Here is a 19,014-nt window from a genome sequence, read left to right as displayed (position 1 = left end):
CCCTAGTTCGAACTAGGGGGGTAGTGTAGACATACCCTAACACTTTCAGTACTGCTTAATTTACCAGGCAGCTGAGAGACTCACAAAGCTGTGTGCAACTCTTGTACTATATTTTAATGAATAATGCCACTCTCTAGGCTTTGCTGTGATCAGGGGCCTCTGCATTAAGTGATTTCTTGGCCACAGAATTTGCTGCAGAATCTGTGCTTTTCTCCTTAAATATGGAAGTATGGAACCAGACCTCTTCTTTGGGAAGCAAACCCTTCAAAAGTGTGATGAATGTCAGTGGTGCAGTGTGGTCTTCCGAGATAGTTGGCTTGTCTCAAGAGATGTGTACTGCCCTCAGCCACTTCAGAAAGGCATTTTCAGGAAGCACATAGAGGCTTTCTGAAGTCTTTCAACTGGGCTGCCTGGATACGAGGCCTGAGAACTTGTGTAGGACTTGGTCCAAACTTTTGTTGCATGACCCACAGAGAGGAGGGGGGCAGCTAAAGAGACATACAATGTGGGGTGAGAGGAAATAGGTAACATGTCCAGACTGCTGGGTATGTTTGTGGGAGCAGTTAGCGGAACAGCAGCTGGAGGTTTCCTGTCAACCCCGACAAGGGGGAAGCTGTGATATGCCTCAGCTATGGCTGCAGCAGCAGAAGAGACATCCTAACTCCCTAGGGACTCAAGTTCCATAGCATTCTCTGGGTGGGATTTTCAAAAGCTCCTGTTGTTGGTTTAGAAGCCTAAGCCCCATTGAAAGTCAATGCTGTGTTTAAAACACGTACCTTCTGCCCCACAAACCAGCTTGTACTCCAGGCTGTTCAGCAAGGGACATTGATCAGATGGAGGCTCCTGCAGCTGCAAAATTGGAAGCAATGCCTGAAAAAAGCTCTGGTTATGAACTCTGACACCTAAAGAGGACAATGCACATTAACTGTTTCCCTGCTGATTGTATTAGCCGAAGAACTCATCTACTGTGTGTATCCCACAGTCCCAAGGTGCCTTCTACTCCTCCCCAGGTGCTGAAAATACCAACTAACCACAACCCAACTGACAAGCCCTCCAGCTTGCCCTCTGACAACTTCTGTGACTATGGGTCCACCTACAGCAGCATGTAAAGCACAGGCACTGCACAAGTCGCTATACTCCACAGTGAAAGGCTCAGTGAGTGGAGAAGTAGCAGGGAAAGCCTGGCCTGGAGCCTTTCCCTACTACCTCTCAGTTCAGGCAGAGGTGTGAAAGCTCTGTCAGCAAGGAGGCAGCAAGACACTGCACTTCTTATAAATAGCAAGGTAGACTTGGGAGGCAGTGCTTGGGCATGTAGACAGCTGTGTCGCCTGCACACCCTGGTGCTTAAAGCCTGTAGGGCGCTCTGCTTTCTCTACTCACCCATGATGCCTCACTGTCCACACTGCTATTTATACCTGTACTCTACACACACCTCCATAAAACCTAGAGATCGTATATGGTGCAGTTCTGTGTTGCCAGACCAAAAATCTACAGTAAGTTAAAAACAAGCATGAAGTAAACTGAAATTAAGACTGAGTAAATAACACAGGGGCTGCTGTGCTGATTAGATGACTCATTTTCATATTTAATTCATTAGACTCCCTCCAGTTTTGAATGTGGAATGAAACTGCTGCAGCCTGCAGATGTTTTAGTCTGTTGCAAAAGTCAGGGTAACTTGTCTCAGAATATATTTTAGCTTTCCACAGGCCACCTGTTGGTTTGGATAGACCAGACATATGTGAGAAGCTACTAGAATGCATGTGTGCACATTCACATATAAAAGGGACATGGCCACAATTTTCAAAAGTGATGATTTTTGGTGGATGTTTTTGGGTGCTGAACTTGAGATACCTTAAAAGGGCACAGGTGAGCACACAGGCTTTCTGAAAACCAGGGCCCTTAAAAGTGGGCACCCAAAAGTGGAGGCACCTAAAATCACTAGTCACTTTTAAAATTATTTTTGTTACAGGAATAGGTGAGCAAAAAAAAAATGTATTGGGCCTGTCCAAAGGAATGAAAGCTGACATCAGAAAAATTCAGACTAGAAATAAAGTGCAGATTTTTATCAGCGATGGTAATTAACCACTGGAATAACTTACTTAGGGCTGTAGTAGATATTCAATCACTAGGAGCTTCTAACTCAAGGCTGAGTGGCTTTCTAAAAGATACAATGGTTCAATCAGAAATTATGGTCTTGATGCAGAACTTACTGGGTGAAATTCTATGTCCTGTGTTATGGAGGAGGACAAACCAGATCATAATTGATCCCTTCTGGCCTTAAAAAATCTATGAAGCTATTAAATTTGGCATTTATGAGGGCCAGTGTATCAAATGGATTCTGTTCTGGAGGTTTCTTGCTGGTTGAGAGTTGTTTTTAGTGCCTAAGTTAACCTCTCTTGTGGGTAGAGACAAATCATTATAATTAAAGATGCTGGCACTCTGAAAATAATGAATGCTTTGTTAGTTATCATATATAGTAAGGGCATGACCTCAGCAACTCCTAGACAGTATTAAAAGTAAAATTTGCTGCATAATAGAGTGATCACCACTGAGCACTATGCTCTCCTGGTCTGTTCGCCACCCTAAAAGTAGTGCTGATATTTTTCTGTTTCTAAATCAGGACTAAGTTTCAGGGTTTAGCACACTAGCCTTTGACATCGAGAATCCTGAATTCAGAATCTTATTTAGGACTCACTTCAGCTTCCACTGAAGTAGGCATAATCCTTAGCATTGACTTCAGTGGAAACTGGGTTGAGGCCTTAGCTCAAAAGTGAGAATGAGTGTCTTGTTTAGTGTGACTGTCTATCTTATCTCAAGAGGGGTTCAGGAATTGATTAGCTAGGAAGTAATGACTGACATGCATTTGAAGAGTAGAACAGGAAGGCTTGTCCCAACATTGCTCACACTAGGTCTGATATCCCTTTCACACTATTTGTACATTAGTGGAATTCCACCGACTTTAATCGTATTACTCTTATACTGACATTGGCATCTGTGAAAGTACAATATTATTCATTATGCCTGGCCAATCCTATGCTGTCTTTCACATGCACATGAGAGGTATTCAGAATTACAGGGCAGACTTCAGTTGTTATACCACCTTACATCAGGTGTGAAGAGACTTGATTCTGATCTCATTTGTACCAGTATAATTCTGGAGTTGGTGTCAGTGGAGTCAAACTGGTATCAGTGACATCAGAATCCGGCTCAAAAAGTTCAAATTAAAAATTGCCACTTCAAATCATCAGCTTGGACAATTTGATGGTAAACTACTGGTGTCTAATACGGTGACAACAGTTTTCTTTGAGCACCAGCTTTTTCCAGTAACATACAGTAGATACTGTACTCGCAAATATCTGAGGCAGTAGTGAACCCTTTAAACAGAAACCTCAGGTCCATGGTGCCAAACTGAGGGTTTTGTATAGCCTGGAATAAAAGAAACAGAATTCAGTGCTAAGGCAGCATTGTATAGTTAAAATAAAATTACATCATATATTGACATTACTTAATAGCACAGCTAAGTAAAAGAGACCAACACATTCTAAAAGTATAAATCTAATTTCAGTACTAATAGCTTGAGGGAAAGTTTAGAACAGGCCCAAATCTCAAAGCTATTTTATGTCAATCACTGCTTAGGTTGTAAAAGTTCATCTCCCCTAAAGTGGTTACTGACTTGTAAGTCCCTCTTCCTTTTTGTCACAAATCAGTATAATGTCCCCTGCAGTTCAAGAACCCCCTTTGATGTGGACACAGTGATGAAATGAGGACAGACACATGGGGTGGATTTTAAGTGGCAGGCTGCAAGTTTTATTAAACTTAAACCCAGAAGAGAAACAATCCCTGCCCATCACCCATGTTTCTCTATAGCAGGTATTTAAAGAGTGGGGGTTATAGGGCTTCTACCATAAAACCCATAACTTGATAGGCTGTCCTCAGCCCCCTAGGACTCTCCTGGTTCTGGGTCCTATCACCACCACACACATACAACCTGTGAGTCACATACAAGGTATAGAACGGTAGGGACCTCAGCCCACAAAAACAAGGCAATCATCTCATCTCATTTTTACACTGGAAGCTGACTCCCAAGTTGTGATGAACTATCTTTTCAGCTAGGTACCAAGCACATCCCAGCTTAATCCACAGAGACTTGAAGGTGCTGCAAGAAAGGTGAAGAACTCCTTAGTTCTCTGCCAGTTAGCTCACGAAAGAAAAAAAAACCTTCTGATCCCCCAAATGGGAGATTAGCTAGACATGCAACATCTTTCAGATTGGGTTCCTGTTCCTAATTTGAGTGGGTAGGGTGCAGATGCTGGAGCAGAGCCAAAAGAGGCATCATGTGGCCCCGCTCCAGGTGAATCCTGGGAGCTGAGAAATACTGCTCAATATTACTCCCCCTCAACTGCCAATAGGTGCCAGAGACACCTATTGAGCCTCCCTAAACAAATGTTTCCCTCCTTCGCTATTTGAACTGTCCCCTTTCACCACTGATCTCATTAAGTTCCCTTAGCTGTTGAGGCAGATGGCTGGCATTTCTGAACCTCTGTCTTTTTTTTTTAATGTTGTCACTGGGGATTAGAGGACTTTTAGCAATCCCTGCTCGGTCATCTGTTACCTTAAACTCCCACAAATTGTAGATTTGTTTTAGCATTGTGTTCTGAGATATCTCAGACACAAGGGAAGCCTGCAATAAGCAATATTTGGTTGGCTGCAGCACAGAAGAGAAAATTACTTCTGAGACTTCCTCCCCTTCCCCCAGTCCCAATAATATTTGGGATCTGACTGTGTCCATGGAAAGGAAAAAGGATCTATTTTTTCCTAAAATGAGGATAAAGAAGTTAGAGTTGTGGAAAAGTGGATCAGAGAGTGAGGTAAAAAAAGAGACTTTAAAAGAATGGGACTAATGTAGATGGTTTAAGACATTTTCAGCCTGGTCCAAACTTGTGAGCCATTTGAGGTTCTTACATTACTTTTCAAAACATCCAGTTACTTTTAGCACATACTGGACATTTTCCTTGACCACAATATCAGATATATGATCCCCACATTTGCAAACAATTAGCTGCAATTCAAAAGGGGAAAGAAATCATTTTGTAAAGACACTTGCTCAAGGTCTGTCACTATCAGTAAGATCCAAAAAACTGATACAAGATTTCTGTGCAATAGTCTTAAGTGTCCTCCCCAAACATGTAGATGTCATCACAACTGTTGGCTGCACTGGTGATTTGGCAAATTATTATCAGAATTCTGTATTGGTTCTAAAATCTGAAAAGAAAAAGCATCAAAAGAATCAGATAAAGACTTCTAACAAGATAAAGGTATGCTGCCATCTCTAAGGGCTTGTCTATGGTGCAAAAAACTCCAAACCCACAACAGCAAGTCTCAGCTCCTGGGTGAAGTCCTTGCCTGATCTCAGAGCAAGGTCTCCAGCTGAAGCAGGAACTTCTGCACTGCTGTTTTCAGAATGAACCCCATAGCATGAACCCCACAAACCCCACCCAGTCAGTTGATCTGAAACTCACTGCCGTGGATTCAGGATTTTACTTCAGCATAGACAAATCATGATAAACCTGATACTTAACCAATCTCAGAATTATTTTCCCAGTTGATCTAAGCCTGGGAAGGGGGTTGATCATTTCTACAAAATGAGGACTAGGACATTATAAAAAGTCAGTTTCTCTGTTCAGTGATGTGCCTACAAAAGATGGGGTGACAAGATGCTTGTCTATTTCAACCTTTGATCTGTTCTCAAGAGCAGAACAAATGGCAACCGAAAGGGATGATATGATTTGTACACACACACACAAACACAAACCAAAGTGTGGCTGGGAGATCTCATTTTAGGCCTATCAACCGTTAAGACAGCTAGGGAACCATCAACAGTCTCTTAATATATAGTACGTTAGCTGAAGAATCTCTGGTAATGATTCTGCACTGAGCTGGTATTCTGCCGACAGAGGAGAAAAAGGAGTTTGCTTAGTAGTGATGTTATTTAAACAAATCAGTTGTATTGTTCAATAGAAGTCGCTATAGACATGTAAATTGTTCATCAAGGTTGATCAATGAAAATATTTACATTCTTTTTTGCAGAGTAATGAATACAGTGTCTTTAGGTGTGATCTCTTCACACCTAAATCATATTAATCTTATAAATGACCATTCATAATGTATTCAGCATGTACAGGGATTTTACAGAGGTTTTTTTTTCCCCCAGTGGTCTTAAATTCCTTCCCTAAGTATGCTTCACTTCACTTATAGATACCTGACCACCAACCCACCCACTAGCTGTGTTTCTGGATCCCCACCTCATTGTGACCACCTTTCAGCTGGGAGTCTCTCCTTTGTGGTCTATTCTTGTAACTTAGCAGTGAGCTTTTACCCATATTACTAGAATGCTCATTTGTGAACCCACTTGTCTCTCAGGGTCAGTAGTTTTCACTGCCTCTCTTCCCCCATTAATTCCTTACCTCAGTAAACCTCTCCTCTTCTCCAAATACTGGTTCTTCATTAGTCAGCCCTTTTATCACACTGCTACAGTCTTTCTTTATGATTGCATATCGCTCACCTTAAAATTCTCTGATATTGTCACACCTAAATCAGAAAGTGGAGTCCACTCACAGGAAGGCAGTAGATTTTGATGTTGTTAACACAGCACATCCTAGAGTGCAGCTTAACACTGATACATCTTCTTTAAGGAAAGATATGACACAGAGTTGATGCCTCCCCTATCAGGAGAGGTCATTGTTAGCATTAGGCACGAGCTGCAGTTATAAATTAGGCCAACCCAGCTGTGCTGCTCAGGGATGTTAAAAATTCACCCCTCTGAGCAATGTAGCTAAATCAATCTAACCCCTAGTGTAGCTAATACTTCTAACAACCTAACTAGTACCTCTTCAGGGGTGCATTATGTTTACACTACAAAATTAAGTTGATTTAAGTTAAGTCAGTATACAGCTACTGCAGTAATTAGAGTGGTCATTCACATTCACCCTAAGCTCCATTTGTTGGCGGTGCACATCCCGACGCGGAGCACTTCCACTGACTGGAGCATTGTGGGGCACTGACAACTGGTCCCCAGCAGCCCTGAGGCTGACAGTCTCAACTATACATGTACAGCTCATATCTGTCCCCCCGCAGCTGTCAGAGCCTGTGCCAGAGGGCTCCAGCTATCAGTCCCATTTTGGGAACTGTCATCCTGCATGCCAATGTCTACTATACGCACTAACTACACTGGCATAAGTGCTGTATCTCTCATGGACCTGGAGTGGCTATGTCAATGTAGGGGGGCACTTACTTCAGCACCAGCAGCATTCTAGTGTAGAAACTGTCATCTTTAGGTCGATGTAACCTGCCTTTAGTCTACCAAACTCTATAGTATATTGTCCAAGCTTTAGAAATCTCATCCTGAATGGTTCCTTAGAATATGTGCTAATTACTTGTCCTAAGCCAGCGGGTCTCATACTTTTTGGGCTCCGGAGTCCTTTACATGTGTAAAAATGTATGCGGAGCCCCAGCGGTCCATTGATTGTATATGTTGTACTTATCGATGTTTCCAGTTTGTCAACCTCGAGGAGCCCCTGGATATGTCTTGCAGATCCCTGGGGCTCCGTGGAGCACAGTTTGAGAAACACTGTCCTAAGCTATGCGTTCAATCTTGTATTCATCTGTGACACTCTGTGTGCCTTTCCCAGACCAGAGGAAGCACTCTGCATAAACGTGAAAGCTTCTCTCTACTACCAAAGGACATTGGTCCAATAAAAGTTACTGCCTCTCCCACCTTCTCTCTTATAAAGTTCAGGTCAGTTAGCACTTATAAATGGCACTTGATAAATGTCTCTGTCTAATAAAGCTTTTCTCCTTTCCACAGCTCATACTGTTATTGATACTTCAGGTGAATATAAAACAGGCAGCTAATTAATAGAGAAGGGCCAGAGAAACTACTTGAATTCCAACACTCCTAGTTTCGCTCCAGAGCAGAACTGTGAAGATCAGGCCCACTGAAATGTTTTAAAGCCTGTAGGATCTAGCTATTTAGGCCCTGATTCAGCATGATACTTCACTTGCTGACAGCTGAATGCATGTTTAATAGATTTAAATGGGAATACTCATATACCTAAGTACCATTTTGAATCAAGACCTTAGGTTTGATTGTTGCATCAAGAATGTGCAGAATAGGTTCCCACCTTTTAGCTCCCTCCCACTTTTGTTGGATATAACCAGACCACCTACACTGCTGCAACAGATTTCTTAGGCATTTTTCTCCACGTGGTGTGGTGGGAATTTCTTGGATAATGGAATATTAACAGGAGGCTGTGCATAAATCCCACAGGCCTAAAGGAATAGAGATCCCTTTTGTGGACGAACAGGACAAGTGGCCTTTTTCAAAGAAACTTCCCCTGCATCTAGACTGCTGCCGTGTTCTTTTGAAAGTAAATCGAAAGAACATGGCAGTTTTTTCGATCGTGGAAAACCTCATTTTACAAGGAATAACGCCTTTTTTTCGAAAGAGCACTTTCAAAAAAGGCACTATGTAATGCAAACTGTGCTTTTTCGAAAGTACTGGTTGTAGTCTAGATGCTCTTTTTCAAAAGAGGCTTTTTTGAAAGTATCTTCCGAAAAGCCTCTTTCAAAAGAGTCTTGAAGTCTAGACATAGCCACAGAAAGGTGTGGGTTTTTTTATGTCCACTCATTTACATTCACTGACTTGCATGTTATAATTACAGTTTCTCAATAAAACACCAGTCTGTTTGCATAACACAAACAGCAAAGGGCAACTTGTTTCATCTGGTAAGAGAATGTGGAAGCAGGGGTATTTTGCCCATTAGCTATCATACTGACATGCTGCTTCTATGTACACTAGCTCAGGTTTTGCGTTTGCAGTGGAAGGAAATGGCAGCCTCAGATCACCAGAAGGGTGGAGCTCACAAAAGTGGTTGTCCTGTGGGAGATAGCTTATCTGCAGGAGACTGTGTGTTGGGAATCATATATATTTGAGTAAAAGCTAAAATTGTAGGGAAGAAATTTATTCCAAAGGCTGATTGTCTAGGAACTTGAGTACAAGGAATGGTTGAGTTACTTCAGAAGGATGCATCAGGAATCTTTTATCCCACATGGCCAGTTTGCTGCAGTTGCAGGGTCTCAGAGCACTGGTGAATCTTAGCTCTAATTCTTCTTTTTTTTTTTTCTTTTAAAATCCATCTGAGAACTAGATTCTAAGCAGCTGCCTGCAGTTTCACCCATAGTCTCTTTTTTGCTCTTTTGGAATTTGTGGTAAACGACTCTCAAACAGGTGGTTGTGAAAGGAAGTCAGCCCGTTCTGTCACCAGGTTTAATCATTTATTTCAGGGTTAGCTAAACTTATATTTGTCTTACTAGTTCTGCTCTTCCTTGGCTCATTGAACTCCTTTAAGACTCATTTTTTGATGAATGTACTGTACTGGCATCTGTTCAGGTTGGTTTGTAGCAAGGAATTTGTTGCTTTTTGAGTTGGGGGGCTTTTAAAATAGTTTTTAGCTATATGAATAATATATTTTAAGGGCCACAGTTTTAGACAATCTTAAATGGTGTCTAGGTTTTGTATTGTTATTTCACATATACAATATTTAATTTGTGCCAGGCTTTGCCAAGGCTGAGCCCCAGCACCTTGACACTTGGCGGTTCGTAGCTCTGCACCTCTGGGCTTGCTGCATCAGTTATGAAAGTAAACAAAATTGCTTGAGCTCCTGCACCTCGTTCATTAAACACTGCACACAAGTAAATATGATTTATGCATGTGCCAATAGGCATTTGTACATGCAAATACAACAACTGCACATGCAAAATCACAGGCAACTTTTTAAACAATTTGGCCTCATCTCCTTTTTTTTCTGGAGTTCAAGAATCAGTCAGTTTGGATAAGTCTAGGTAGCCTATATCACGTCCCTTGAACTGGTAACATGGCCCAACCGCATAAAAAATGGGCCAGATGAGCAAACTCATAAATTTCTTTACTTCCTCCTTGAAGTGAATGGCGGAAGCAGTTATTAATTATTGCTGTTAATCTCACTATTATCTTCTGCCCAAGCCTTTGAAAATATATTTCAGAACTCCATAGAGAAAGTTTTAAAAAGGCATGGGGGGATGGATTAGGCAAGAGTTATTAATAAAAATATCAAGCTAGTGAATAAACTTTATTCATTATTTTACAAGGGAGTCCATGAATTTTGTATATTTTTGGAGATCTTCTGTGGAGAAACGCCTTGCCTGTATGTCTTGTATTTCTGAGAACAGTTTCCTCCTGTTGGTCTTGAATACTCAGAATATTTTTGAGGCATTCATAAACCCAACTGCTTCTTCCTCACCTATTGCACTACTCCTCTTTGCCTTGGTCTATACTTATTTCGAAATAACCAGTGGAGTATCCACAGTACCAAATAATGAAATGACATAATGGGCTGGTTATTTCGAAATAATAACTCCTGCTTTCCACGAGGAATAATGCTTATTTCAAAATAGAGGTTTTGAAATAGCATTAGTTTGGATGCTCCACTGCTGCTCTTTCGAAATAACTACTCCCCAGAGTCATTCAAATTACTCCCCAGTGTTTCTTGGGGCTCTAGGGGTACGTCTACACTTCCTCCCTTGTTCGAACTAGAGATGCAAATGTAGCCGACCAGAATTGCGAATGAAGCGGGGATTTAAATATCCTGCACTTCATTAGCATAATCTCGCCCGCGTGCTATTCCGCTCGCTAGCTGATTCAAACCAGGAAGTGTGCTCCAGGACGTGTTAGTTCAAATCAAACTCCTTGGTTCGAACTAACGTTACTTTTTGAGGAGTAACGTTAGTTTGAACCAAGGGGTTTGATTCGAACTAACACGTCCCGGAGTGTGCTTCCTGGTTTGAATCAGATGGCGAGTGGAATATCGCGCGGGCGAGATTATGCTAATGAAGCGTGGGATATTTAAATCCTCACTTCATTAGCAATTTCGGTCGGCTACATTTGCATCCCTAGTTCGAACTAGGGAGCAAGTGTAGACGTACCCTAAGTCAAGGTAGCATGTCCATAATAACAGAGCTTGCCTTAGACTAATTTTGAGGCCCCCCCACAGTGTGGACATGCTATTTCAAAATAGTATTTTGGGAGTTGTTATTTCAAAATAAGTTATTTCAAAATAATTTCCTGGCGTAGACATGCCCTTGGTGACAGCAACATTGTTTTCATGGCAACTAATTGTGATGTCACAGACTAAGGGATTGTTACTTCAGGTGGTTAATTTGCATCACAATGTGAGTCAAAAACTCCCCACTTAAAAACAATTCCCCCAAAACCCACTATGTCTGATTTTATTTAAAAGTCTTTATAAAAAAAATACGTGGGGATTACTGAAAATCATATATGCAGGCAGACTTTTATTAGTGTAAATGAGAATAAAATCTGATTCCATGTGTTGTCTCAAAGCTTGGGTTGATTTTCCTGTTTATTTTTAAAATAATAAATAATAATCTGTTTCTGTCTTTTAGCAATGTTGTCTGTAATTTGCTAGCAGGGATGGTATTACAGATTTTATTCTCTTCAGCACAACATTTAAATCCAGTATTCAAATCAATTGGCTCTCATTGCAGCTTTCATCTGTCTACTGCTCGAACAGTTATATTACCCTTCCTATAAAACCATGCTGTACTTTAAAGCTATCTTTAAAACATCAATTGATAGCAGCAGAATTCTTCCAACTTCCTTTACAATATGGCTGCGTCTAGACTAGCATGATTTTCCGCAAATGCTTTTAACGGAAAAGTTTTTCCGTTAAAGCATTTGCGGAAAAGAGCATCTAGATTGGCACGGACGCTTTTGCGCAAAAGCACTTTTTGCGGAAAAGCGTCCGTGCCAATCTAGACATGGTTTTGCTCAAGAAAGCCCTGATCGTCATTTTAGCCATCGGGGCTTTTTTGCGTAAAACAGTTCTTCCCTGTCTACACTGGCCCTCTTGAGCAAGTATTTTTGCACAAGAGGGCTTTTTCCTGAGCAGGAGCGTGAAACTATTTGCACAAGAAGCACTGATTTTGTACATTACAAAGTCAGTGCTCTTGCACAAATTCAAGTGGCAATTGCTTTTGTGCAAAATCTTGCCAGTCTAGACACACCCATTCACATTAAAACAAAACAAGCATTCACAAAAATTAATCCAAATACTCAGAAGGGCCTTTCCTTTGCTGCTGATTTCTAGGATCCTGATAGGTGAAAGCAGAATCTGGACTGCAACCCAAGTCCAATGTCTACACTGCACTTAAACACCACCTATGCCAAGCTCCAGTGATGGGCCAGCTGTGGGGTTTTAATTGCACTATAAACATACCCTTGATTATGAAGATTCCCTAGTGGGATTTTCAAAAGGGCCTAAGCAAGGAAAGCACTTAAATCCTATTGAAATCAGTGCAGGTTAAGCATCTAACTTGCTTACATGCTTTTGAGTATCTCACTAGGTATCTGTCTGCATCTTTAGGCACTTAAATACCATTGCAAATCTGGCCCTACAGTCATAAACTCTTTGGAAAATGCCAGCTGAAGAGAATAAGGTAAAAAATTCCGCCATGTTCTTAAGTGATTTAGGAGGCTTAGTCCCATTTTCAAAAGTTACTTGAATATTTTGTGCTAGATTTTCAAATCTATTTAGGTACAAAGATGCAGATAGGTGCCTAATTTCCATTGAATAATTCTCCCTAACTCTCCCAAATAGTTTTGAATTAATGGCCCATAAGACCCTTTGATTTTCAGTGACTCTTTAGGCTCCTAGACTCCTAAGTCACCTAGGGTTTCTTGAAAAGTTTACCTTGTATTTTTAGGCTAGAGTCAAGCTGTTGTAAGAATTGATGCACAAACACCCAGAGAGAAGATAGTATAGAAAAAAGCAGTTCCTTTTCCTAGCCAAAAAAAAAGTAGCTTTCTATATTTGTGTGTTGCATAAAGAGTCTTGAGATAGACTAGAAACTAGTGTGTGGTAAAAGAGGTGTTTACTGAATTGAGACAGTCACAGTATATAAAGAGCAGGATTTACTGTTTCACTAGAAGTCAGTTAAGCTCTCTGACAAATGTCCTGTTTATCTCACCTGACAGTATTTCAGCAAAGGCTTTTTCATTGTTCAATCAGAATGCTTTTTGCCTCAGATTTCTGCCTATTAAATTAGACCGCATCTCATGAATATCGAGTCAAGATTTCTGAGTCGGTTCCTTATAAAGCAAGTAGCTTGCACAGTAAGGATGCTTAGTGCTGAGGCACTGTGCCTGTTGTGATTCTGTAGCTTCATGGCTTGGATGGGGGAAGAGAAGGAGAGAAATAAATGAAGGAGGAGGGTAAGGGTGATGTTTCCTTTCCCTTTCTGTGACAGAACACTCTACTCAACTGCCAAATCCTCTACCAGCCAATTAGAACATTCTGCTTCCCAAGCAACCCATTGTGGTTTCTCCCACTTCTTCCCAGCTGTCAGATCTTTATGACAAAGCCCCTCAATTCTCACTCCATCTTGCTTTGCTCCTCCCAGGAGATCATGGGGATGAGTTAGGAACTTGAATATCTTTGAGTATCTTGGCCCAAATCCTTTCCTTGAGGAGCCAAAAATAACCCAGCCTCTCTCTCAGCTCCTTCTTCACTGTAACAGTATGAAATGGTGTCTGTGTAGCGAAAGCCATGATTTCCTTCTCCAAACCAACAAGAATCCTGAACAGCACTCTGCACGCACACACACCAAGAAATACAAATCAGAACCCTATCATCTGACAGACTTAATACTTACTATGCTGTAGATACATGTTAGTCGTGGTAAGGCACTGCACAGGAAGTTGGGTCTGTAACTTCTGCCGCTAGCTTCCTGGATTTCTGCAGAACTCTGGTGCAGCAGACTAGAAATCTTGCAGCAACATCTTTTCCATATAAAAATGGAGGCTTTACTGAAACACGTGTGACTAGTAGTAGAATAATCAGTGCATTAGCCTTGCTCATATATTTTGATTTTAAACAGAATTTTAAACTTTATTCGAGTTTCCAATGTACAGCAGACTGATATTACCTTCCTGTATTGTGGAAATAGTCAGGGTTAGGCAGATGAAGGATTTGGTATGTGGTTAGGATACAGAGGGGCTTTGGACACATGAGAAATCATGAGAGGAAGCTGGAGGATTGTAGGAGATGTACATTAGATAGATGGCTCTCATAATATAATGATCTCTTAAAAATCTCCTGCAATTGGCTTTCGGCATTCATCACATAATTAATTCGAAGACTTGGTAACTCAGTCTCATTGGGACCAATATATGCATTCATCACAATGAACGTGGCTTGTGATTTAACCTCCTGTGTATCTGTAGCCTGATTCACCACCACATTAGTCCAGTGTTTTGGTGGTGTAATTCAGTGGCATTGCATCAATGTAAAAATGAAGTATCACTGTGATGAATCAAGCCCAACTGTTCAGGAGCTTTCAAGATTGTCTCTAACCAAATTTAAGCATATTTTAATTAAAAGAGTAATGGCTTTACTGAATTAGAAGGGCTAGGTCTTCATAATAATAATAATAATAATAATAATAATAATAATAACAACAGATTTTATATATATAGTGTCTTATTTGTACAGTAGGCAAATAATATTTTGTTGTTTGGAAAATACAAAGTATCAGGTATTTATTGCTGCATCAGTAAATCTGAAATCTGAAATCCTGCTCCCTAAAAGACTTGTCAGAACCTCTATAGACTGGAAGGAGATCATACAAGTCTCTTCTTCCACCTGAAACCGAAAATGTTGATACCTAACCTAATCCAAGTATAAAGTTTTTGACAAAACTTTATATCTGCAAGTTATTGCTGATGCCACGCCCTGATCACGATTACAGTTACAAAAATGTACTTGAATACATTTCAGCTAATTATCTTTTCTTCCTTCCATCATGTTAAACATGTTTCCATTTCCACTGGTTTTATTCCCATTTCCTGCGGTGCTATAGCCAGGCTCCTTTTGAGAACTTTACTGCTCCTTACCTCCATGGCTATTTTTGATAATTAAAAATATGGTCCAGTTAGAGCATGACATGCTGGTGTCACCCTTTAAGTGTAATCTAATGCACCATGTATACAAGCCCTCAATTAACTGCACTGGGCTAACAGAAGTGGAAAAAAAAGCAGCCAAATCTCATTTTTGTCACTAAAGCAAATAGAGATGATTGCATAGATACAAGGAACAGCTCTCTAAAGAAAAAACAGTTGGATTAGGCCTCTAAAATATAGTTCCCTTGAAGACAAAAGCAGAGGCTTGCAAAGGGGCTCGCAGACTTACACATTCCTCTCCTTCCAAAGATTTTCCCTTGAAAATTCTATTCACAGCTCCTTTTGGCTTCAGTGGGAATTTTACCTGCAGAAACTGGCCCTATCTAGGAAGGAAGAATTGAGAGAATTGTTGGGCTCTCACAAAACATCATAAAACTTACGGAACTCTGGGAAAACAGAATGTTTCATAGGGAAATTACTATGCATATACACGAGCATTCTCCTCCTAGCTATCATTCTGCTGACCTTGCTTTATATTGCATCTTTTCTGTGCTATGTCTGCCTCTCTTTTAGGTAAGCAACATCTTTTGTAATAATAAATTCATCTTCTTTTACTTTTACTGCTAGCAATACCACAACCCAGCATTCTGTTTGCCTTCTCTGTTGCAGCTACATATGGGGCTGAAGGCTTTAGAGATTTTCACGCAATAATTCCCAAATCTTTTTCCCGTAAGTATACAGTGTGCTGTCAATTCACTGAAGGGCATGTCCATCTGGCACTTTTATTTTTTTCGTCACTTCAGTGCTCAGTAATTTACATTTGTCTGCATTTAATTACAAGAGCTACATAAGGACATAAACAATCTAATCCTTTTTTGTTATCCCCACATTAAGTTTTTCTCTTAATGAATATAAATGTTTTGAAAGTCACATTTGGCTGGGTCTGCTAAAACAGAAGTATTAGTAATTTTTGATAAATAAGACTAACTTGTTCAATAATTTATTTCTACAAGTGAGAAAGACAGGCTGATGCAAGATTGGCTGGAAACTATCATGTGACAAGGCAGTACATTTCTATTAACCAACCAGGTTACATTTTCAAATGTGTGCTTTCTGACTGCCACTGAATTTAGAGAAAATTACTAATCACTTCTGATTAGCCAGCCATGTAGTATATAAAAATGCCATGCTTTTTTTTAAATTGCTAAGAGATTAATAGTATTTTTTTTCTGGAACTCTGAATTATTCTCCTCTTTAGGAAGGAAGCTGGAGAGGAACTTGTCCCAGGCTTAGGTTGCATAGAAATACTTTATCTTAAAAACACATTAAAATATCTAGATTGACCCTATGGACCTATAGAAGAAGTTCAGCCCCCCCAATGTTAACACTAACCTTCTTTGTCCTCAACTTTTATCCTATAGCAATGCGTATATTGGGCCAAATTCTAACATCAATTACATCTGTGCAATTCCACTGGATCATTTGATTTTTGTGTGATTGTTGGGTGTAATAGAGGTAAGAGTTTGATGAACCGATTTCATATTTAGAAGAACATCCAGACCTACTATATCCCTTATGGACCTTGGTTTAATATATGTCAATATTGCATCATCTTTTATGTTGCTGATCAATATAAAATCATTGTTACTACAATGGAAGAAAATCTTAGGTCTGGACTGGATGAAAATAGGTATGTGCTAAGACAATAATTTATATCCCAGTCTTGCCGGGATATTCGCATGGCGCCAACACTAGCATTGTTTCGGCGTCAGGCTAAAGCCATCCTTTTTACTCATACTTTTACTGGGGTTTGAGTCTATATGTGTATGTTCCTCTTCTCGATGTTTTTTAGGAGCTTTTATGTCCCTCTGGGGGCTCTTATTTTAAATTTTTATATATATTTGTATTGTGTTTAAAAAATGTTGTAAGCCATCTCGAATATTTTAAATAATAGAGAGGTGGGGTAAAAATATTTAAATAAATATAAATAAATAAATTTGTCATTGTTCTGATTTTGCTGATAAAAATGAAAGTTTTTTGGGGGAAAAACTTCAATTGTAACAATCATTTTCAATTAGAAAAGACTGTTTTTCAACAATAAAAATGGAAAAATGTTGACCAGCTGTAATATAAAGGAGACGGATGGAAAGGTAATATAATACAACCCCTGTGAAGGCATAGACTGAATAATGGAATTATCATAATTGACAATAGGCCTCCCATAGTTGGTTAATTCTCAAAGGTTTCAGGTCTTTGCTGTGTTCACACAGGATAACAGTCACCTATGCAGCAGCTATGAAAGGCAATTATCACATACAAAATTTTTACCATATAGTTTATTCATATTTGAAAGAGAAAAATTAATTGATGTAATTCAACTAGTAGTACCATTTTACCTATATTACTTGACTAATTATACAGCATCATATGCATTAAAAAGGGACTTCAGGAAAAAGCAAATTTTCTGATGCGGTTCTTTTAAAGGTGTCTAATACCGGCTCCATTCTCTCATCTACTCAGACTGCTTAAGAAATAAAATGCCTATTTAAGTATAATGTGGGGGTATTTTAGATAGCTCTATTCAACCACTAGTTTATTCAACACTAGTTTATCCAGTTCCTTTATTCAGTCTAAACCATTCTCCAGTTCCCTCCTGCTGACTTGACCCTCTTCCCATCACTTGTCCGTGTTTCCTGAGGCTTTGACCTATAACCCAGTAACCTCCAGTCATGCCATCCCAAGTGCATGAGTTCTGCTCCTTTTACTTCAACCACAATTCCAACCCCAGAAATCTCACCCTCTTCCTTCTCGCTCTTTGGCTGTGGTCTACTCCACAGTGCATACTCCCACAGTAGATATAACCTACATAAATAGTGTAGCTGAAGTCAACTGTTGGTGTTTACTGTTGGTGTTTTCAACATTGTAAGGTCAACAGGGGCTGCTCTCCCTCAACTCTGGCTCCTCTTCTCATCCTGGTGGAGTATGGGAGTTGACAGGAGAGCACTCAGAAGTTGATTTATCGTATCTAAGCAGACATAAGTCGACGTCTGGTGAATCGATCGCTGCAGCTTCGATCCCCTGTCTCGTGTAAGCAAGCCCTAAGTCCTCTTCCCTTCCCACTGCCATGCTTTCTCCTTTTATATTGACAAATCAATCAATATGTGAATTCAACAGCAGTGCAACCCTCGGTCTCATCCTACTCTTAGGAAATGATGTCCTGGTAAGGCTGTCACTGGAGAACGTCAAATGTATTTTTAATGACACCCATTGTCTTTGATGGGTACTTATTTTCACTATTTGGTGTCAGACAAACTCAAACAATATGAATTCATTATTAGTCTCCTACCAGTTCATTTGGATTGACAATGCAGATGTTACTACTACAAAAATATGAAAGACTTTATCAGCTTGGTTACTGGTATCCATTGCCCATTATTCCATATGTCACTGAACTCACTTCGTTGCACATAAAAATGTCTCCATATAAGTTGCTTCTGTGCTAAGGTATATTGTACATTCTCTTTAGAAGTTTTCTCCTTTGATTTGATTGTTTCTTTGCCACCTATGTTTATTTTGTAACAAAACTGAGTGGCATCCTGTATTTTTTTTTCAGCCAGTAATATTAAAATAGAGACTCAGAGTGATGAAGAGAATGGGCGTGCCTGTGAAATGAATGGGGAAGAATGTGCAGAGGATTTACGAATGCTTGATGCCTCTGGAGAGAAAATGAATGGCTCACACAATGGCCCAGGCAGCAAAGCTATGTCAGGAGTTGGAGGCATTCGACTTCCTAACGGAAAGCTAAAATGTGATATCTGTGGGATAATTTGCATCGGTCCCAATGTGCTCATGGTTCACAAACGAAGCCACACTGGTAAGGCCTGGCATAGTTTTTCCTTTAGGGCCAAGAATTGGCCACATAAATAGGAAAAGATTTATTTTGTGAGTGTTAGAACCATGTTCCCTTTTATAATAACATTGCTGCTTCCTTAAGCATTTGA

General features: G+C 40.0%; 1 protein-coding gene and 1 long non-coding RNA gene across 10 annotated transcripts in view; both read left to right on the top strand.

Annotated features, from left to right (window-relative positions):
- LOC149525363 (uncharacterized) overlaps positions 1 to 10,737 on the top strand; it is a 34,650-nt gene extending 23,913 nt beyond the window's left edge. Inside the window, exon 3 of the long non-coding RNA XR_016348913.1 lies at positions 30 to 10,737. This is a non-coding gene — a long non-coding RNA (uncharacterized LOC149525363). The remainder of the gene's footprint in view (positions 1 to 29) is intronic.
- IKZF1 (IKAROS family zinc finger 1) overlaps positions 1 to 19,014 on the top strand; it is a 102,702-nt gene that overhangs the window by 51,379 nt on the left and 32,309 nt on the right. For 3 of the 9 annotated variants that reach the window (XM_075921674.2, XM_075921678.2, XM_075921673.2), the window contains exons 4-5: positions 15,683 to 15,742; positions 18,627 to 18,887. The exons of 3 other annotated variants lie outside the window; for them this stretch is intronic. In XM_075921674.2, coding sequence (XP_075777789.1) covers positions 15,683 to 15,742; positions 18,627 to 18,887 — 321 coding nt within the window. The remainder of the gene's footprint in view (positions 1 to 15,682; positions 15,743 to 18,626; positions 18,888 to 19,014) is intronic. 3 more of the 9 variants (XM_075921679.2, XM_075921676.2, XM_006136352.5) reach the window with 1 other exon arrangement.

This window comes from Pelodiscus sinensis, chromosome 2 (assembly GCF_052426305.1).
Source record: "Pelodiscus sinensis isolate ZL-2025 chromosome 2, ASM5242630v1, whole genome shotgun sequence".
Classification (NCBI taxonomy): domain Eukaryota; kingdom Metazoa; phylum Chordata; order Testudines; family Trionychidae; genus Pelodiscus; species Pelodiscus sinensis.
This window is presented reverse-complemented; position numbering and strand designations above follow the sequence as displayed.